At 39.9% G+C, this 23624-nt stretch overlaps 1 protein-coding gene across 1 annotated transcript; it reads right to left on the bottom strand.

Moving 5' to 3' along the window:
• Positions 1 to 576: 576 nt before the first annotated feature.
• LOC135472758 (glutamate receptor ionotropic, kainate 3-like) lies at positions 577 to 20741 on the bottom strand. The gene is made up of 12 exons (XM_064752424.1): positions 20219 to 20741; positions 18060 to 18194; positions 17219 to 17461; positions 16022 to 16209; positions 15205 to 15258; positions 14092 to 14271; positions 13147 to 13251; positions 12295 to 12423; positions 9232 to 9442; positions 7887 to 8709; positions 4914 to 5082; positions 577 to 2842 (listed from the first exon to the last, which is right to left on the bottom strand). Exons 1-12 carry the CDS (start codon positions 20310 to 20312, stop codon positions 2753 to 2755), a joined length of 2421 nt encoding a protein of 806 aa, XP_064608494.1. The 5' UTR covers positions 20313 to 20741; the 3' UTR covers positions 577 to 2752.
• Between the last annotated feature and the right edge of the window lie 2883 nt (positions 20742 to 23624).

Below are 23624 nucleotides of genomic sequence, written 5' to 3'. Positions count from 1 at the left end.
TGTAGAGAAGGACGGCGGTGTACCAAGGTTTCCTTCACCCTTAAACCACACCCCTACCATGTTACTGAAGAAGTCATGTGTATACCTTAAACCATTCAAATGATTTGAGAGATAAAACTTGAAATTATGCTTCTAGAAGCGAAAGTATGAGCTTTCCAGCTGACCAGATTTGTTTTTTTTCGGTTCATAAAAGCTATTCTCTTCTCTGTGACAGCAACAAAGCCGAAGGTGGGTAAGCCGGTGGGATGGGGGTGGGGCTAATTTAACTACAGAAAACTGTTAAAATACCATTTCTAATAAACGACATACTTATACAAACCCCCTGGGTTAACCGGTTCCCAACAGCAGTTTATGCGGTGATAACTGATTTCTAATCCATTAATAGCTACCAGAACAATTAGACACGGAAGAACAAATCTCAGGTACCAGGTCATATAAATTATTTATTTAATTCATTTACCTGAAAATCAATACAAATAACCCAATAATATATATATATATATATATATATATATATATATATATATATATATATATATATATATATATATATATAAATGAATATATGTATGAAAACTATGTACAACATGTATGGCAGTATGTACAGTCTTGATCAACAAATTGGTTATGTAATGACTGTTAAAGTAAAAAAAACTGTTATAGTAATACATTGACATGCCTGCTGTGTCACCAGAATGGAGTTAACACTACTATGTACAAGCCATGAATAAAAATACAAACATAAAATATCCTACTTTTGGGGACCACACGCCTAAATCTACTCGGTCCAAGCGGTATACTCCTTGGTTACATTCTATAATACTACGTCCCTGTTTCTATGTAGACATGCGTGCAGCTGAGAATGATGCTTGGAAGTAATTAGTTCAGTCGCGCTAGCACTGCGTAATGACCCAGGGGCCTCCCATCAATGCGATCGCTGTGAGTTCGTCCAGCGCATGTTGACTTCCTGTTCGGCTGTACCTGAGGAAGTCTGTCAGCAGCCTGCGGATGGCCGTGGGTTTCCCGCGGGCTCTTCCCGGTTTCCTCCCACCATAATGCTGGCCACCGTCGTATAAATGAAATATTGTTGAGCACGGCGTAAAACACCAATCAAATAAAATAAATTAAATTAGTTCAGGCACGAAAAATTCCCAACTGAATGTATAAGGCCAACAACGTTTACAACAATCTGATCAAACCTTTTTCAACTAAGAAGTAAGTTGGGCCCTTATGTAGACAATATATTCAGTATTATTCAGTAAATTTGGAATATTGCATGATGACAATAAACCCAACATTTCCTGGTTATTTTAAAAGGCTTAATATTTTGACAATAAACTGAACTGATAGTGTGGACTAGGGCTGACCATCATACAGTATTCCCGCGCGAGCGATTTTACAACATGAATGTTCAGCAGAAACCCATTCAGCGGGCTATACAATAGCCAAAGCACACGCTGGAATTCCCGGTGGTGATGACTGAGCAACATTGGAACATTTTACACAGAGATGTAATATTGTTTCGCTTTCACTTTCACTTTTAGGTCAACAACAAGGTTTCTGTCTAAATGCAAAGGGAGTTATACTTTTATGTATGTATAACAAAAAAATTGTCCATATTTATATGCTGTGAGTTACTTGTTTTCCTTCAACTCTCCAGTAAGTAAACTGTTCCCAGTCCCGCTGAATCAAGCATGCGCATTATCTATAGGTAGTCTTACATAAAATCACTTAATATATAACACTTAGTGTACACAAGAATATAACCCCAATTCGATTATAGTATCCTGAGGCTCGTTAGATTGGTACTTGTTCAGAAATAAATTAAGACCTGCGTAGGTAAATATTTTTGGTGTAGAACCCAAGTTTGATTATAGTGTGCAGGACATCCCGGATTGGTCATATAGTGTACAGGAGCCTGTACACCTCGGACTGGTCATGTACTGTACAGGAGTTCGTACACCCCGGATTGTTCATATAGTGTATAGGAGCCTGTACACCTCGGATTGGTCATGTAGTGTACAGGAGTCAGTACACCCCGGATTGGTCATGCAGTGTACAGGACTCCGTACATCCCGGATTGGTCATATAGTGTACAGGACTCCGTACATCCCGGATTGGTCATATAGTGTACAGGAGTCAGAACACCCCGGACTGGTCATGTAGTGTACAGGCGTCCGTACATCCTGGATCGGTCATACAGTGTGCAGGAGTCTGTACATCATGGGTCGGTCATATAATGTGCAGGAGTCTGTATATCCTGGATCGGTCATACAGTGTGCAGGAGTCTGTATGCCCCGGATTGGTGATATAGTGTGCAGGAGTCCGTACATCCTGTGTTGGTAATATGTAAATTGGTACAGAAACAATGATACTTATACACAGTTATTAATCTTTTTAACGGGCAAGATAATGCAGTTTATCACTGAGCAGCATTCTTCAACATACTCAGGGATTTTACGCAGCAGTCCAGCTTTAGGGAAGAGATATGAGGTGAGAACACCAGAACCTACCAAAGCGGTGCGTCCAGCCAAAGCATATGCCGTTCATATCCGATTTCCAGGAACGGAAGAACGGTCTTGTAGTCATTGCTGGTTGATCCATAGAGGAATAGCACATCCGTCTGGAATGACCTTGGGCGACTCATGGGTTCGAACCTCTTAGCTTTTCTCCAAATCGAGTGTGGAAGAGTGTTGGTCCTGAGTCATGATTATTCAGTGGTTTCCATAGCTTTTCACAAACGCGTCAGCGTTCAGCTGTAAGATGAATCCGGATACCATTTGCTGCTGTTGTTCTCCGATTTTAATGGCCAAGCATTCTCTTCCGAGACTTTCTTCCGGCTCTGGTGAGGAAATGATAAAATGTGAGGGTCTATTCAAATAATAAGGTGGCAAACGCTGGACAAAACTGCTTATACTCGATGTGATATGTATAATTACTACTTGTAGAATGAATGATTATGGCTTAACGCCTCCTGGTTTTAGTAAAAAAAACATGTGCATTATTCTGATCTCAAATACATAATTTTTCGATATAGTTAGCAGAATTTTTTGATTTTCAAGGGCAAGAAACGCATATAATATTAACGATGTTAAAGTCCATGCTACTCTGCATATTACGTCTAAATGTTAGAGAATTAATTAAAAGAATGGCAATGCCTTCTTTACTTACTCTAAGCATCCTCGCCGCTCAAATGTTAGGCTTCTAAGTTTTCTTCATGGATAATCTACTATCTATAGCGCTAAAATCTAACCTTGAATGTTTTAATCAATACCCAGATCTCACCTTAACTGTTTTAATCAATACCCAAATCTCACCCTAACTGTTTTAATCAATAGCCAGATCTCACCCTTACTGTTTTAATCAATAGCCAGATCTCACCCTTACTGTTTTAATCAATACCCAGATTTCACCCTAACTGTTTTAATCAATACCCAGATATCACCTTGACTGGTTTAATCAATAATCAGATCTCACCTTGACTGGTTTAATCCAAACCCATGCAGATATTGCCTTGATTGATTTAATCCAAACCCATGTAGATTGCACCTTGACTGGTTTAATCAACACTCCTGCAGATATCGCCTTGACTGGTTTAATCAACACTCCTGCAGATATCGCCTTGACTGTTTTAATCAACACCCATGCAGATATCACCTTGACTGGTTTAATCAATACCTAGATCTATCCCTTACTGTTTTAACCAATACCCAAATCTCACCTTAACTGTTTTAATCAATACCCAAATCTCACCCTAACTGTTTTAATCAATAGCCAGATCTCACCCTTACTGTTTTAATCAATACCCAGATCTCACCTTAACTGTTTTAATCAATACCCAGATCTCACCCTTACTGTTTTAATCAATACCCAAATCTCACCCTTACTGTTTTAATCAATAGCCAGATCTCACCCTTACTGTTTTAATCAATACCCAGATTTCACCTTAACTGTTTTAATCAATACCCAGATATCACCTTGACTGGTTTAATCAATAATCAGATCTCACCTTGACTGGTTTAATCCAAACCCATGCAGATATTGCCTTGATTGGTTTAATCCAAACCCATGTAGATTGCACCTTGACTGGTTTAATCAACACTCCTGCAGATATCGCCTTGACTGGTTTAATCAACACTCCTGCAGATATCGCCTTGACTGTTTTAATCAACACCCATGCAGATATCACCTTGACTGGTTTAATCAATACCTAGATCTATCCCTTACTGTTTTAATCAATACCCAAATCTCACCTTAACTGTTTTAATCAATACCCAGATCTCACCTTGACTGTTTTAATCAATAATCAGATCTCATCTTGTCTGGTTTAATCAACACACATGCAGATCTCACCTTGACTGGTTTAATCCAAACCCATGCAGATATCGCATTGATTGGTTTAATCCAAACCCATGCAGATCGCACCTTGACTGGTTTAATCAACACTCATGCAGATATCACCTTGACTGGTTTAATCAACACTCATGCAGATCTCACCCTGACTGGTTTAATCAACACCCATGCAGATCTCACTATGACTGGTTTAATCAATACACATGCAGATCTCACCTTCACTGGTTTAATCAATCCCTAGATCTCACCCTTACTGTTTTAATCAATACCCAGATCTCACCCTAACTGTTTTAATCAATAACCAAATCTCACCTTGACTGTTTTAATCAATAATCAGATCTCATCTTGTCTGGTTTAATCAACAAACATGCAGATTTCACCTTGACTGGTTTAATCCAAACCCATGCAGATCGCACCTTGACTGGTTTAATCAACACTAATGCAGATATCGCCTTGACTAGTTTAATAAACACTCATGCAGATTTCACCTTGACTGGTTTAATCAACACCCCTGCAGATCTCACTATGACTGGTTTACTCAATACCCATGCAGATCTCACCTTGACTGCCTCTTTCCGTTTGTAAATGATGAAGTTGGCGACACAAAGGAGAGCGGATAAGATCACCCCTCCCGCGAGTACCAGAAAAATTCCCGCCACATTCTTAAACTCAAGCTCCTTCGTGGACGCCGTCTGCTTCATATCCGGGCAACCAGAACGCCCCCACCATCTGACAACAATCCAAGATATTCTTTGAATTTCACTGGTGTAAGTGCTTACTGATGCACAAGTTTGCCATTTCCGTAAAATGTGACGAACGAAGAGCGTTCCTTCCACAGATATCTCGGAAATATTTCTGTATAATTAATTTATCAGTTTTATTGGTGTTTAATGGCGTAGTCAAAAATTTATATAAAAAGTTATATAAGGGCGGTCAGTTTTACGGATGGAGGACACCGGAGTGCCCATTAAACCATCACCCTTCGACGGATACCTTTTCAAACCCCGTTACCTGAAGTCGCAGACTAAGCAGTCAGAGCTGCAATCGAGCATGCGTGCAATCTCGTTAACCAATGGCTTCCAGTTGTCTGTCGCAGCGAACAGGCACCGCGGGACTGTTTTTCTAATAAGACAATATCATCTTATTTCGTTGTTATTCTGGTCAAAACGTTTTATAAAAGTGTACAAAATAGGTATATATTACCATATGCTTGTCTTATAGGAGAACTGGTGTGGTGATATATGCTTTTTGGTTGATGGAAAACTTGAATCAAAACAATGGTTTTACTGTCTGGTTTTCTGGATAGTTTACGCAAAAATCTATCCACACGAATGACTCTTTGCACTGAGAATATGGAGAGTCTCTACTATCGCTTTATTAGTAAGTGGTACATGAGGTGAATATTTCGTGAACAACACTCGAAATACGTCGAAACAGTCGTCAAACAAAATGGACGTTGCAAGTCAATAATCGCACGTCCAATTCGCAAAACGACATTTAACGCAAACTACCGCAGAACTCAGAAAGTATATATGGTACGCCATTAGGCTGGAATCATGCAAAGAGAAGCAGTCAATAGTTTTCAATGATGTTGGTAAGACGCACCGTATGTTCCGTGTGAATGAATGAAATCAGTATTCAAATCGCGTATCACGCTCTTGTCGATAATAATATATATCTCAGTTGTGCTTTGATTGTAACTGTTCATATATCCAACGTGGCAGTCTAATTCAACACGATGACCCAACCCACTCTGCACAAAAGAATGGCTGGACTAGAGCTCAACAAGTTAATCAAGATCCCTTAAACAAGCAAAGCTTATGAAGTGAGGTGTGAATGTGTACCTGCATTTCGAATGTTTTATTCACACAAATCTCGAGCAGAAATTTCACGTATTTGTTCATCAGGTATTTCATTTCGAGCCGTTGTTTCGACAGTTCTCAAGGGATGGTATGTGGTCTCTCATTCCGGGAGTTCACATTACAACTTCAGTCACATTATACACATGGTTTTGTTGTTAATAACAATCGGTAAATTTACGGGATGTTTACAGAAGTCGCCTCGCGAGCGGTGTCGGCCAGTAGCAGATTAGCCCCAACTCCTCGCTGTTACCATAGGTCCTGATAGTTAGTGAGAGTGAGTTGGGAGAGGGGTGAGGAACTGTAATACGAGCGAACATGTTAACATCGCGGTGTTGATTAACACAACGACAGCTGTTGAGCTGACGGGTAAATCAGTGGCTTTAATTATCAAATGCCATTTTTTCCGCGCACAACATGGATCGATTTTTACCGGCAGTGGAGAAAATATCCATATCATATCGATGAGAAGTGTAAACAATTCGCAAAGTGAATCGTGACAACTCTAGATGTGGTAAACACAAATGATATCCTTCCTTTTCCACTTTGTCATTGGAGAAAGCGATGAAGCTATCGGGTTTAAATTTACCTTATCATTTAAAACTATTCACAGCTCTGGAAAGCATCTGCAGGCAAGATATGAAGTTCATATGACACTTTCTTTGAACTTCTTTAGAAAGCATTCACGTCCATAGTAGGTCTATACTGCTTTCTATCAGCTTCTTGGTCACAACGATTGAACAATTCTAGAAAGGTCAGTCCAACTATTCGCTTACCCAACTCGAAATAATTACTTTATATCACATTGTTTGTTTCACAACGAATCTTGCAAAGTATTACGCTACTGATCTCGGACATAGGTGAGGCTCTCTTCAGGTCGAGCTTTCTTTTTCAACTTTGTGTGTTAAGGTATATTTTCCTCACATTCGTGAGTGCAGTTTATATTTCTATGTGTCCCCTATGAAAGAATGATAAAAGTTTTGCTTATCCATGGTAACGTATAGCACGTGAGCGTAGGGCAGCCTCGATCTTATGCAGCACTGAAAGTAGCTGATAGAATGCAATATAGACCTACTATCGACGTATGATGAGTTAATAAAATAAAATAAAATTAACTGTTTTAATGCAGAAGGAATTTCTTCCTAGTGATTTGAAATTCATCAACTTTAAAGAATAAGATGATTATAAAACTCATGATTTTCAGGACCATATACCCACATTGATCTAGTCGACCACCTTTTATCAGTATAGACAAAACAACATGCATTGCAACAGATGTGCTCTAGTGGCATTTTGAGTAAAGGTGAGTAAATATGCTCTACAGCATACACACGCGATGATCTTAACCCAGTCTAGCCTAAATCGATGCTGTGTAACCCGCAAAGACCGTTACCACACAGGCCTACGTTTGCTTATGTAGAAAAGGTATGTGTCGGAAGGTTTGTCAGGTACTAGTACCTGATGAAAGTCGATGGTTTACCCTTGGCATACTGTTTTCATCTTTTCATAAATCCTTCTTAGAAACCAAACATTCTGGTGGCGTTAAACACCGATAAGATAATTAAATTAATAAATTAATGAAAAAAGTTACGAAAAATTGCACTTCTAAAGCTTCTTCAAAGGCAGTTCTTTGCAAATAACTGACGAAAACCTCAAATTAATCATGACGCTTACCGTTTCTCGAACTTTTGAAGATAACCTTCATCGTTCAACCTGAGCAGCCCCAGAGATAGGGCGTCTTTGTAAGGAGCATCCTTCTGCACAGCCCACCCGTAGCCCTTTAGGTCGAACGGTGAGCCTATTTCCAGCAGGTCACACCTCGATTGGATCATGTACCTTAGTGTAGGCGAGTCCCAGAGAAATGCGTACTTCTCTTTCCTGACCCTTTCCAATCCGTGCTCCACCCTGCGGACCATGGACTCAGGGGAGAGAACCGACATGTGCGCGTACATCTTCTCATAGGCGCTAATCTTGGTGTGCTTGAAGAAGTACTCTATCTGGCTTCCGTCCACCGTGCCGTAATCGTAGATGTTCTGAGATGCCAGGTCGGCGGCCGAGTTAATGGGGATGTTGACGTTCGTGAGAGTCAGGAAGGCGGCTAGATTCGCCGTGTAGATGGCGACAACAATCAGCGAGAAGAACCACCAGGCGCTGCTCAGGGTTCGACTAGACGTGGCATTCGGCACACCGGAAGTCCCGCCACGGAGCAGCGCGGCCCATATGTACCAAAAACACTCCCGGAAGTTGTCTAGCGTTTTGGGCTTGCGATCCGAATTTATCCTGCTGATGGCGAAAAGGACAAAACTGGCCGCCAAGAAGGATATAAAGATACTGACCCAAACTACTTTGGATAATGGCGCTAGGAACTGGAATACGGATACGTGTCTCTCTGGGATTTTCACAATTGTAGAGGTGCCTTTGATCTGGAAAGGTTTGGTGAAGTCCACCACTTGTGACCTTTCTGGGGTGACGCTGAACGGTGCCATTGCGATATCAGCTCTCTGTATAGCCAAATGGTAAAAACAAATTAAAAATTTGTTGCTGATGTTACTGAAGGGAGGTTCAGTTTTGGTAAACTCTAAAATGTTTTATCATCAGTTCCATTAGTAGTCCTATACGTCAGATTTTGTTTTGTTTATTTCATCAAAACACACAGTACAATATACAACGAAAGTAGTACTCATTAAGATAGGGAAAATGAATAACAAAATCAAGAAAATGCCAAGAATCCGTCTAAAATGCGTACGACGGGGGGAAAAGCCTGATCTTTTAATTAAAGCGCAAAACGGTAAGTGTGTAATATGAATGCAGAGGCTAGTGGAACGTACGTATCCCCCATCCCGCCCCAGCCACTCAAGAAAAAAAGCATTTCCAAGAGGAACAATAACTTGAGTATATACACTGGAGAAGCTCTGTAAACATATCATCTTAACTATCGTTGCTATCTGCCGTAGCACTGTGCCCTAAAGCGTTAAATCCATAGAAATTGCATTTATGCCGATATGTAACTTTCCCCCACTTTCCTTGTCTTTGAGCTCCCGAATCATGCCTGTCCAGCCATCATCCTTCAAGCTGCCAAACTTTCCATCAGGTACCAGATAAATGGAATACTTGAACCCGAAGCGGTAAGCCAGTTCTCGTAGAATGTCAATACAATAGCCCTCCAGATGGTCGGTGGAATCATTGGTAGAATTCCCGAATCCTCTCTTCCACTGCACATAAGGTTTCTCCTGAAAGTGATGTAAAATAAAATATAGGGTGTGATCTTCATCTACGACGAAAGTAAGAGTCGCCTTAGCGAAATTTACGTGTATTAGCAGATAGACCGGTGTTCAGGTCTCTGTCATATCATTTTGAAGAAAATGAACTTTACGAAAGAAGTTCACATTAATTTTTATTGATTTGATTGTTAATTGTTCGAAGCCATAATGTATTTAATATTATATAAATGTATTACTAATATAGCGTGTGGTTTCCAAAGTACACTTGACCTTACAATAAGATAGCTCGATAGAATCAAATTTCCTCAGTTTGTAAACTGATATAGTTCACGGTGAGAACATAAATACAAAAACAACGCTTTTGTCTAACGTGAATAAGTGCAAACTGTCTTTATATCGGTGTATGAGTGTAGTTATAAATTAATAATGTCCGCTGTAATTGACAGACCCGCACATTTCCTCGGTTATACTGGACAACCATCTTTTAGATCAATTTCCCAGTTTTGGTATGTAGCATACCCATCTGCCAAAGTCAATGAATGAGAACAGTGGAACAAAGCCCTATCTTACAGACGCGCCGCAGAAGCGAGCTACCTTAATCGAAGCGAGCTACGTTAATTTACGCTCTCCCAAACACCGCGTTATACTGTGATTGGTAAGCTTTGAGTAGAAATAATTCCTTTGCTTTCCTTGTTACTAAAATGTTTTGGATTAACCCTATTATATATTTCCCGTCTTTGCCTGTGATTTTTAACGTTATAATCGTCCCTCATAATTCCAATATGATATTTATCATTTATCAGAGATTTGACATTAGCAGCCTGATTTCACATTCTTGGTATATAGGTCCAATTCAAGTGTCTGGTCATTAACTAATGTATCGATATATATGCGTTTACTATCTCATATTTGTGTGTTTATTTATCTGCATCTGTATAAGTAAACTGTAATGAAATTCATTCCAAACTGTTGCTAAATCAAGTCTGGCGAATAATATCTATGTTACCTCATGAATAATGGACCTATTTTTGAGTAGCGCTGAAGCGTAGACGAGTCTGCAAGTTAAAGGAGAAGAAAACTTCAATATCAAACAAATACCACTGAAAAGAATATGCATCTCCTCGCGGGTGCATGCCATAAAAAAATTATAACATGTACCTCAACTTGATAAATTATAAATAAAGTCAACGCCAAAATCCGCTGTGGCCGACTCCACTTTGTCTGAGAACTAGTCCTGAAGTCTTCTGTGTTAGGAGGAGAATTGTCGTAAGAAGCCACCGAAGTGCAGTTCGTACATTTCCGGTAGAAGTCTTCTTCCCAGAAGGTAGCGAACAGTACAGTTCGTTTTCCGCTTGACGATCGAGAAATCGGAATGCTGGACGCAGGTTCCGAGTTTACACGAACAAGCCGGCAGTTTTAACGACTCTCACTGGCTGAGATAAAACACACCCCGGCATACATTACAGAGTGTTAAAGATGGAGGACGCGATGGACTCAGCGATTTATGCCAGCTTTTCCGTTTTCGGGCTTTACGTGTGTGGCGAGGAAAACTCGCAAAATTATGCAGCAGGCACCACAAGACAAAAAAAATGCGCTCTTTTCACCCTTTCGTGTCATTTTTTAAAGTTTTCTTCTCCTTTAAAGAACACTCTGTAGAGCACTCAGCAAACTAGGATCCCAGCAAGATAAAAAGACTGGATATGATCATAGCACATGAATTACAACAACAACGCTGTGAATAAATCCCATTTTTATTACAGCATGCGGTTTGATAATCAATTATCAAACAAACATATCGCCACATGAATGTCATGTTATGAAAGTTTAAAGTCGGTTTAAAATCGTTTATCTTTCAGGCCGCCGTCCTTTCCTGTTAAAATGGTAAGCTAAATGTTCGACAAATACAACGTTCAGTGCATGAACCATTACTGCGGGTTAAATGACTCTGTGACAGCGTACTAAAAGCTTTTTGCCAGATCAAACACTGCTTGTTTGATTTCCATTTCAGAGAGATGCGTTTATCCTAACAACAGGAGCGACTGTGTGCTCAAATTCCGTTGGGATGAATAACCCTGGGATGCCCAACCTCAGATTTGGCCAATTCACCACGATACGAACTTGCATCTATCGGTTTTTCTATTTCACTCGGTCTCACGACAACTAACACGCAATTACATTGCTGCTTTTATTCGGGCTAACCCGCTTATAGCAGTGTCGACTATACCTTTGTGTTTTGGTCTGTTGGGTGTATTCGGTTTAAGCTGCTCGCCTATTGTCTCTTATCTCGATTGTCTTGGGGCACATTTATACAGCTACAAATACATAATGACTTGATGCTAAGAGTGTAAAATATTTCTTTGTGACGCCGCTTCTAGTATAACGGCTTGGGTATACTTTGGAAATAAACCACTGTGTCCAATCATTGAGTTACATTGAGTTATGCAACGGCGACTCGGGTCCAAGCTGAACAGGTCATTTTTATATTGCAATATATGAGTGATCCGTAATAAACTATAAACTGCACAGCTTAGGCCTGCGTGAGTTACTCTACAGGCCGAAAATGTTCGTCCTAAAAACAAACATGAACAGGGCGATGCAACACTGTTATAAACTCATGCGTAGAATTATACATACCTTATTATTTTTTCCATTATTCTTGCACAACCGTCACACCTCAAATACAAAACCAACCAAGATCCTCACACTTTCATAGTTTGCAAGCAAGGCAGCAACAAAGTACTGGATTTGATTTCAGGACTCCCGACTTCTAAGCGGTCACTCTTAGCCATTGGGCCACGAAAGCGGCCCTCCGTTTCATATAGAACACCGTTAGGCATACCTACAAGTAAGTTTATACTTACTATCTTGGTGGTAACTATAAGCGTTCTTCTACCAAACTCAGCATGGCTGGTACGTGTTCGGTCACTGTACGTCCGGTTAAAGTCAATCCGTGTTTTCACGTCGTTCGCCCCGGACGTCCAAGTGCCCTTCTGTAACATATTGAAAAATTATAATAGAGAAATGGTTACGACACGTGCACCCTAAGCGTTGTTATGTATCGCTTGGTGTCTTAAGGATCCTGGTATGTATGCTAGCCAGGGTCTAACTTATCCGACGTAAAACAAATGATATTAAGAAAGAACTCCATGGACTGTTATACAATTCAGTAAACAAATTTACCAAATACTCGTCGAACGATACCTCTACAAACCTATAATGAACAAAACAAGATTTCGCTGTTTCCAATGTTTGTTGTCCAAGGTGACAATAAACAGTTGGCGACGCTGGTGTGGCCCTTTGTCTTACATTTAATGACCACCAATCGTCTTCCATCAATATCGTGGCACGTGCGAAAGTTCGTCAGTAACTTGCCAACGGCATTTATATTTCCTCCACCCATAAAGTCTGGTCGGCAATGAAAAACTAATGTGTGTGGCGTTCAGCATCAATCAAAAAATGGAAAAAACATTTGGATACCATAACGTTATATTGCAACCCAATAATGTAACAACTGAATTGTTACACTGGCCGTATGCCCATTTGACGTCGGTCCTGATGAAATCAAGCCAAAACATGCATGCATAGACTAAACCAGGGAAGCATGCATGCTTTTAAAATTCATACAAAAGAAAAATCGCGTAATCAGACAGAGCAGGATTCGAACTCCCGGACAACGTTACTGAGAGAATGTTTGCCATTCCCAGTATACTCACGGCTTTTCCTCTGAGACCGTCTAATGTGTAAAGCTGTAGGAACTGATTGCCTCTGGTACCCCCCGGGATTACTTGCAGTGCACCTGTACATCCGTGAACCGTCACCTACAGTAATGTACATATGAACTCGTGAAGTACACCATGTATACAATTCGCGGTTCTATAGGATTTACGCTTTGATGACTACTTCTTCCAGTTAAAAGACCATGCCATCACTGCCTCCGTCTTGATCTTGCAATTTTGGAAACACACCGCCATTTTGTTCCTGTTTTCGGACTTCAATTCGACTGACTACACTCAAAACAAGCTGGTTTAAACAAGGAGCATATTTTCTATGCACTCAATAGCTTAATTTGTGGGATAGCCAATATCTTCATTTCACTCATGCTTTTAAAGCGTATGTATACTGATAAAAATACATAAATCTTCAACAGGAAAACATTTTCCCTTCCTTTTTGCTCACAAAAGAAATTGTTTCCAATACTGATTCATGAACGACTGTTTTTTTTTTACAAACTTTCAGTTATAGTGCCGGCATTAATTTAACCAGTAAATCTTTTATTTAGACAGTAGAAACATTCTCAACCTTTGTCTCGCGCTTGTTATTCACATGAGGCAGGGGCGTATGACTACAGAGCACGGATATTTGTTCGTTTTGTTCGGTCTTGTAAAAACTTGTAAGGTTTGCTGTAAATTTCATCTTTCTCTTTTAATTGTAATTCCACTAAAATGAGAGATTTTATAGAAGAAACACGTGAAGCCAGAGACTATTTGTACAAATTATATATCATGATTTGCCAGGCTAACTAATGGAAATCTCTATAGCTTGACTTTGTTGCCGTTTGTTGAACTAGGACTTATCCTGCTGAAAACAATTTGGTTCCAAATTCTCAACAAAACACAAACATATCGACATTAATTGCGCGGGAAAAGTTTCGGAAATACCGTCTTGTTTTGGACGTTCCTTGTCATGGCGGCGTAGACGTGAATGGCGTCATGAAGAATGGACTGACTGAATCCGAGATGACAAATGCTGGAGTTATGCTCCTCGTCGCGATTCACACTCAGGATAGTCACGTTAGCATTGGAGTCTACAAAGTCCGTCAAGTTGGCCTCTTCTGTGCCCTGCAGGTAAAAAAAAAAGACACCGGACAAATCAATAAATCTTGTTAAATATATGTGGAGATACAGTTCAGTAGGTTGGATTGAGGAACCATGAGCAAACTTCCGGGTGCCTGAACACAAATTTGCCTGATCAACTTGATGAAATTAATGTCTCACCACCTGATCTACTGCACCACATTCTGCCTTGGCAGTATCTCATGTAGACCGATATCCCAATGGCCATGGTGTATCGGTATAATATCAAATTTATGTCAAATCGACAACATTTCAGGGATGTCGGGACGAGACGTTCAGAAATGGGTTATGTGTATGTTAGGCCTGTGCACTGTCACTGCAATCCACAAAGCCTTTCACTAATCTGATAATACATACATGAGTGTTTTGTGACTGTAAACAGTTTTGCCAGAAACTCGATGTTGCAGTAAGACAACCATTTGGCAGTGTTTTTCTACACTTTACTATAGAACATAGAGGTCAATGGTGTTCAGTCCAACACGATGACAGTTATGTGTAAACGAATGAAATGGGATGTAAATATCAACAAATAAAAAGTTTTGCCATAATTTCATGGCATTGTGTACTTATTTTACCCTGAAGACTTTTATGCAAATCGCTTAGATCATTCATATGCAAATTGCAGGATCGTCCGTTGAATGATCCACCACGGTAATGTGGCAGTACTACGTATATTTTGGCATTTAGATCAACATTCGTCAAGGTAATACTACATTTGCCCTTAATATTCAGTTTTGTGTACAATATATTTATTTATTTTGTTTATTTGATTGGTGTTTTACGCTGTACTCAAGAATATTCACTTATACGACGGCGACCAGCATTATAGTGCAAGGAAACCTGTAGAGCTCGAGGGGATGTATACAATATAAAAATCTCTTTATTTTATAAGATTTTCCCCAAGATCACAAGTCTTACCATGTTCACTATGAGCCATTTGTTTCTGGTTGACAGCAATCCCAAATATAACCCCTATGGAAACAATGGACAAAATGGATATAGGTAATTTCAACAAATGTAGAATGACATAGCAAGATGATAAGCGTAAACCAAACATAAATGTACATTTGTATATCAATAAATAAGCTAAAATGTACGGATAATTATGTTGTCTAATTGTATTTTTTTTTTCACCTAATCTGTTTAAGCCATAGTGCTAGTGGGTGTGAAATTTCTTCCTATTTAGGTATTTGCATGAACACTTAGAATAAAACCTTAACTACGGTAAATAGACATGTGACCGTATTTCACCGGTTGCTTATGACCATTTGCCTGTTATCACACTGTCGTCAATGCTCTGGTTTTACTCTCTGTGCTGTACGTCTTTAGTTATACTAGATCTCGTCCACTGTTAAATTTGTGTGTTCCTAATGTGGCAGTAGCTGTGTCCTAAGTGTGTTAAGGGGCTTTCAGTCCACCAAAAATAAAAGACATGCTGCCAGGACACTATTACATGAGTGTAATTATTTTTTTCAATTAGCAACAGTGCTATTTTTACTTTTTATTGTACGCATTTATGCAATAACGTTTCCATTTAGAGAGCACAGGAATTAAAATATCTCGCCATTTTGTTTCTTTTTTTTATTGCCACTATCAGCTAAGTTGACAGCAGCAAAAAGCTTCCGCTGTTATTACGTCACACTTAAATTTTTTACGACACAACATCTGTTATCTCGGGTTTTATGTGAGACTTTAGGTGCCTGGTTAACAAAACCAGAAACCACCGTTGATTCACCTGTTTAATAATTGTGTGCGTGGTTGATGGAGAGCAAACAACAACGATTTCCAGTCTGCCCCTGTCCCGGATCTGTATCAAAGTCTCCTTCAGCTGCATGGCTCCTTCCTGGCTGTCCACAGCACTCACCTTGTGCCCATTAACGTCTATAGTCCGCCGATGTAAGAGTTGCTCAATAACATGGCTTCCTGGAAACAGTAAATTAACTTTTTAGCTTAAAAGGAATGGCTTCCTGGAAATACTAAATCAACTTTTTACCCTAAAAGGAAAGGCTCCCTGCACATACATTAAATCAATTTTTCAGCTTAAAAGAAAAAAACGGTATGCAGCGGACTTGCTGATGTCCGCAGAGATTCTGATGAATATGTAAGCCTTGGAAACGGATATTCGTATAACAGCTCTCAACCAGGATCAATATTCGCGAGACCAATTTCAAAAACACCGTTCAACGGTAACCATCAGAGAACTATATAGGGTATATAGGGTAAGAAATTAAAGGAGAAGAAAACTTAAATTACAAACATATACCATTGAAAAGAGTATGCATTTCCTCGCTTGCCATAAAAAATTCTAATATGTACCTCAAGTTGATAAATTATAAATAAAGTCAACGCCAAAATCGCTGTGGCCGACTCCATTTTGTCTAAGAACTAGTCCTAAAGTCTTCTGTGTTAGGAGGAGAATTGTCGTCGGAAACCTCCGAAGCGAAGTTCGTACATTTCCGGTAGAACTCTTCTTTCAGTTCGTTTTCCGCTTGATGATCCGGAAACCGGAATGTTGGACGTAGGTTCCAAGTTTACACGAACAAGCCGGCAGTTTTAACGACTCTCACACCCTCAGCATAAATTACAGGGTGTTAAAGATCGAGGACGCGATGGACTAAGCCATTTATGCCAGCTTTTCCGTTTTCTGACTTTACGTGTATGGCGAGGAAAAATCGCAATATTATGCAGCAGGCACCAACAGATAGAAAAAAATGTGCTCTTTTCAGCCTATAGTGTCATGTTTTTAAATTTTCTTCTCCTTTAAGGCAGAGTCGTGTAAAGAGAAGCAGTCCAGTTTCTCGAAACATGACAGAAAATTATCAGATGGCCCACCACGCACATAAAAGCACTTAAAAGACATCAAGCTCATCAAAGTTCTGATTCATTGTTTCTAGGAATTAAAAGCGGATATACGTGCGCTTAGAGTCGTTACCTTCCTTCGAATCATAAATAACCGTGACTTGCGACCATGAGTAATAGTTGACAACATCAACAACAGCAGCTTCGAACGTCTCGGCATCTGGATAGATCTGCACAATCTGCAGAGACTGTGTTTTGAGCGGTACCCAGGTCGTGGCTAGGTATGGAATCTTCAAACTTTCCGTGATCACTTCGTACGTCTCCTGGAATGGTCCGACAACGGCCGAAATATTCTCACTGGTCAGGAATTCAAAAGCTGAAGAAGAGAGTAATAAAATGAAAATGTGAAAATTATATACGGCCTTAAAGTGAACTTTCTCTATACATCAGAGTAATAAGAATTGCTGCACCGACATTTTCACTCCATGCACCCAGTTATCGATTTTATCAGCCTGTTATTTAATCTTCCATTGTCCTCTTTTTGGTAGAAAAATATATTGTCCATGAACTCTGTACAGATATTTGTGAATGTATAAAAGTTTTATATTTCACTGCAAAACTTAGTAGTTTTCTAAACAGCCACCACAACTGTATGGAGAAAAAATCGTTCTAAAACAATTTTAATCACCGGAACTTATCTGATTGGCATTTTACATCGTCGAAAAAAATTTGACACATGTAATTATATATAACGGCGGTCAAGGAAATCTCCCCAACCAGCGAGATACCTAAATAAGCTCCTGCCTTAAAGTTGCAGCGAAATCAGAGAGAGCTGCGTTTGAACCAGCAACCTCACTGTTGATCCGCAATAATGGATTCTAGGGAGAAGCCATTCGAGCATGCATGGGGTGTCTCAGCATCTAAAGCTGTTTTCAAAGAACATATCAAGTATATCAATATATCATGGAACCAACCCGACAAAACCTCGTCAAAGCTGTTGTTAAATTCTTTGTATATCCCTTTTACTTGTATCTGTGGGTCTTCGATTCCGTCTGCAATTTGTCTGGCCAACTCTACTGAAGGGTCGTCTCTCGAAGAGGCCAAGCAACCTGTAACAAAATACCATAATTATACTCCATTTATTCATTAATTTATTTGATTGTTTAAGGTCACACTCAAGAATTTGACGGCGATGGCGGTCAGTTTTGTACGTGCATGAAACCGAAGTGCCCGACATATAAACCACCGATCTTTGGCAAGTTACTAACGAATTTTCCCACGTGTGACGTGCATACTGGTGGAAGACATGTGGACTTGGAGGGAAAATGGTGATACAAGCGCAGTCGACCTCGTTTACTGTCACCAAGGAACGTTAGATTACAAAAATGGTACAACGAGTGCAGTCGGCCTCCTTTATTGTCACCAACGAACGTTAGGTTGCAAAAATGATCACACGAGCGCAGTCAACCTCCTTTATTGTCACCAATGAACGTTAGCTTGCAAAAATGGTGATACGAACGCAGTCGACCTCGTTTATTGTCACCAAGGAACGTCAGATTGCAAAAAAGGTCACACGGCCGCAGTCGGCCTCCTTTATTGTCACCAAGGAGCGTTAGATTGGAAAAATGGTAACACAAGTGCAGTTATCCTCCTTTATTGTCATAAAGGCCCCACGAAAAGACAGGTTGTACAATAGGCCTATTCAGTTTACCACTGCAGTTATAACGATGTCTTCCACACATTTATCTAATGGACCTTGCAGCTCTTTCCAATGTATGTACGTTTAATTTAATACTGCCAAGTGTATTTGTCAACTATAGTTCTCGTGGTTAACAATTATTTATTTATATATTTTACTAGTGTTTTACGCCGTACTCAGGAATATTTTACTTCATCCAGTCACTATGGTGGGAGGAACCCAACGACCATCTGCAAGTTGCTGGCTGACTTCCTCAAATACGACCTCTCCGGCCGTACGTGGGAAGGTCTGCCAGTAACCTGCGAATGGTCGTGGGTTTCCCCCGGGCTGCGCCTGGTTCCCACCCACCATAATGCTGACCGCCGTCGTATAAGTGAAATATTCTTTACTACAGCGTAAAACACCAATCAAATAAATAAATAAATAAATCAAATACGACCGCAGAGGAAGCCAGCATAAGCATAAGACTTGAACTCAGAGCGAGCGCATTGGTGAGACGCTCCTGGGTCATTGTGCTACGCTAGTACCCTAACCACTAAGCCACGGATGCCGCTGGCGGTTTACAGAGAACAATGTATATTTATTGGACTCAACGGTATTTACAGTTCTCAGCAGGTAGTGTTTACTTACTTATGACTTGTACCTCTTTAGGGATTGAGTGCTTGCCAATTTCACCAATAGTGCTTACCATTTATCCATAATATAATGTCTTTATCTACCCTCTTTAATGTACCCCGGGAGGTTTTTACTGGCTATAATGTGTTTATCTTACATACCGTATCTTTCATCTCATTTTTTTCCCTCTACACACATAAGTGTTAACCTAATATCTAATTAATTCAGCGCTTTCATCATTAGTGTATACATTCTACACTACATTCCCGCAAGTGTTTACTGTATCTTTGATCTCATTTTTTCCACCACATACATTTATGTTTACCTAATTTCCAATCATTTCTGTGCTTTCACCGCCAATGTATGCAGCACCTTGGCCTACTATATGTAGCAGTACATTTATTCCAGTGTTCACCAGTTTTAGCGCCAAGTGCTTACACTTCCTGTGTAAGCTTTTATCAACTCAGCCTGACAAAGATTTGAATGCCAAAGCACAACTATAAATACTAACCCAATAAACAGCTGAGATGAAATGTATTACATGTGTTAACAAAAATACATACGTTACGTCCGTACGTAATTCTCCTCGCTTGAATACATGCGTTTATATTTATAACGGTATCGTACATCATAACAGGGTCGGGCAGTTACGGAACTTTTAAGAAAAAAAAATTACTTAATGTTTTTACAATAAAATAAAAGTTTAAATGCAAATTAATTAAGATGATTAGTTTCAATTTACACTTATTTCCACACATATAAATACGTAGTTTTTGTTTGTATAGGAAGACGTGAAAAAGTGTATATTGATACACTTACCAATTATAACCCGCCTTACGGCAAACGCGTCTACAGCCACGCTCAAGCCAAGAAGCACCACGGCCCAGCTAGCCACTGCAATCGCCACGTCCATGAGTCCGAATGCTGTAAGCTGGCAGCTCTTAGTTAGAACATCAGATGAGTTACGTCAGATAAAAAAGTCATTTTCCAGTAACGTTCTCTTGGACATTATCAATTAATAACAATGAACCAGACAGTAGGGCCCAACGTTGTCACTGCAGTTAAGCCATGGCTCTAACCTGGCAGTCAGCAGCTGGGCAACAATGGCCGCTACACACCGCAGGCTTATGTTGACACTTGTCTGTTCCTTCAGCTCGCGCTGGCCGCGGATGCCGGCTGTAGTTCATGTACGCGGTACCATGAGCTAAATCCTTGAATAACCTCAGCAGGACTATAAGGCCTATATTCAACAGCGTTAACTACATGTATAGGCCTACGCTACGGGATGAGCTGACCCCAAAAGTAATTTATCAACACATTCTTTCACATTTACATCACAAGCAGTGTAAATGTCAGCCAGTTATGTTTTTTTAAATTTCCTATGTTTTAAATTATATGGCTCAAGCTGTTTTATAGCATTTAACTCTGCCATATTAACTGCGGAATGTTTGCGGCTGGCGGGAAGCAAATTAAGGCCATTAGGATGGTCCACTGGAGTCCTGTAATGTTCCTCATTTGTCTATAATTGTCGTCAGTCATGTGATGATGGCGCCGCATGGAAAGATGTGATTATCTTTGTCAGTGACTGCTTATATATTTGACTTACCGGTATACAAATATTTGTTTCAACATTATATGTGAGCTTACCTATGGGAAATATACGGGCAGCAGTTAGAATGCTGTGCATGTAGGTCTATTATTGAATGCAAAACCCCATGTGAATCATATACATGTGTAATGTATAGTACGGTTCACTATACAACGGCAGTAAAACACAGTCCAGTAAAACAAACTAGATACCGGCAGGGCAATAAAAGTTAAAATGTCGATTAAAGCCCAACTGAACAAAGAAGAAAACCGCTAATAAAAGATGATACAAAAAGTAGAAGAAAATAGGAGAAAAATGATTCATTCTAAAAGGGAGTGTTGAATTGAACTTCAGTGCCCAAGTCGGAAACGTCTGGGCTACCGTAGCGCACAATGGATTGGATTAGAAAACAATAGAATATAACAAACAAAAATTCCATATCAACATTTATGGCGATAATATTAAAGACGAATAAAACCTTTGAAAAAAAGTAAACCTGTCATATACACCAAACTTTGCATTCACAAGAAGAAAAAACTTAGCAAAGTTCACGTGAGAGTTATTAAGTTAAGTTTGATAGTCCTGTGTGAAGACTACTCTTTTCTTTAAATGCGTGGCAATTCATTTCCATATATCCCCTACGTCATGTACACAGCCATCCTATCATTCATCGAACGATTTCCAAGTGGTTATTTCCGCGGTATGGTGCGTACAAACTTTTCGGAAGAATGTATCTACCAGACAAGACCGGTGTAATGCACGTAAGTCACTTCCACACGTGACCTCGAGTTTGTGTAGTAAACAAGCACACACCCTATTTGTCAGTTTATGATATCAGAAGTACAGTAATATTTACACCATTTAATTACAATCCAGTTCAGTTTTATGTCATGTTACCTGTTTTATGTATCGTATCCATCGAGAATGAAGAAAGTTTTAAGTCCGTAGTAAAAAATCAATCAAATACGAAATTTGATTGACAAATACACCGTGTGGCTTCCATAGCCTGTGAGGTGGATTCTGGATCCAAAAGATGAAAATTCATCAGTTATGTGTGATGAATTAACACATATGCCACTTGATTAACTTCCTTTTGGAAATGTATCTCGGTGTGATGATGTATTAACACATTTTGGGACTGACAATTTTATATAAAACAGGGGCCTCCGTAGCTCAGTGGGTTAGCGCGCTAGCGCAGCGTAATGACCCAGGAGCCTCTCACCAATGCGGTCGCTGTGAGTTCAAGTCCAGTTCATGCTGGCTTCCTCTCCGGCCGTAAGTGGGAAGGTCTGCCAGCAACCTGCGGATGGTCGTGGGTTTCCCCCGGGCTGTGCCCGGTTTCCACCCACCATAATGCTGGCCGCCGTCGTATAAGTGAAATATTCTTGAGTACGGCGTAAAACACCAATCAAATAAATAAATAAATTATATAAAACAAATAGGCCTCCCTATGCACATGTATGCGTAACAACGACGGCCAAAGGGAGATAATTCGGTTGACCGTTCGCATTTGTGGACGCCGCTAAATTCTTGAAGAGAAAGTTAGCCACCACGTGCAGTTACTTGTCTACATTTCCTTACTCTCGGAGGGGAGCTGATCGCGGTTTTCAGATGGCTGTTAGCACAATTTAACATTCGTCCAAGACCAGGGGCGCTCAGGTTTGCTCCAAGCAAAAATCAAATAAATGAATATGTCGTTTAAAATGAATATATTATCCAGTCCCTCTGTCCGCCTGCATGCCAGTCAGTTTGTCAGTTTGATGGTCTGGGTTCAGGAATTTTGTAACGATTCTTCACCATTACGAGATAGCCGACGACACATATGCACAGTATTGTCCCTTTATCTGTATAGTGCATTCTGATTTGATCATTTAACTGTGGCGGAGGATTGTGTTAGCTCGGAACGCTTTAAAGTTTTGTTTAAAATGACATTTTGAAATCAAAAATCAAAACACAAAACCAACGACTTCGAATGAGTCCAAGGCTAAAGCGACAAAGCCTTCACCAGTTTAACTACAATACAAGGATTACCATTCATAGAATTTGTCATTAATAACATCTATATAAAATATAGGTATAGGTATTCCGATAGGTACCAATCGTGCCCCCTTTTCGCCGACCTATGCCTGTTCTCATTTAAATACGGCTATATGCAGAAGCTATTAAGGAGTAATCCCCACCAGGTCCAATTTTTCTCATTCAGTAAACCGTATACTGATGATCTGCTGGCTTTAAACAATCCACATTTAGCAAAGACCGTGAAAGATATATATCCACCTTCGATGGATTTAAAGGATTTGATTGATTTGACTGATTGGTGTTTTACGCCGTACCCACAAATATTTTACTTATACGACGGCCGCCAGCATTATGGTGGAAGGGAAGGGGTCAGACCCCAGGGGAAACCCACGACCATTCGTGGATTTAAAGGAAACCAGAGACTCTCCCTAACGTACATCTTATCTTGATCTATATTTGTACGAAGACCAAAACGGTTTCCTCTCTCGCAGTTTCAATTTTGAGTCAGTAAATTACCCTTACTTGAACAGCAGTGTATCGAAGGGTCTTGCATATGGTGTGTAGATATCTTACTGTACTTTATGGCATTTGTTAGATCCTGTATGTTATGTGACGATT

This window comes from Liolophura sinensis, chromosome 8 (genome assembly GCF_032854445.1).
Source record: "Liolophura sinensis isolate JHLJ2023 chromosome 8, CUHK_Ljap_v2, whole genome shotgun sequence".
NCBI classification, from domain to species: domain Eukaryota; kingdom Metazoa; phylum Mollusca; class Polyplacophora; order Chitonida; family Chitonidae; genus Liolophura; species Liolophura sinensis.
This window is presented reverse-complemented; position numbering and strand designations above follow the sequence as displayed.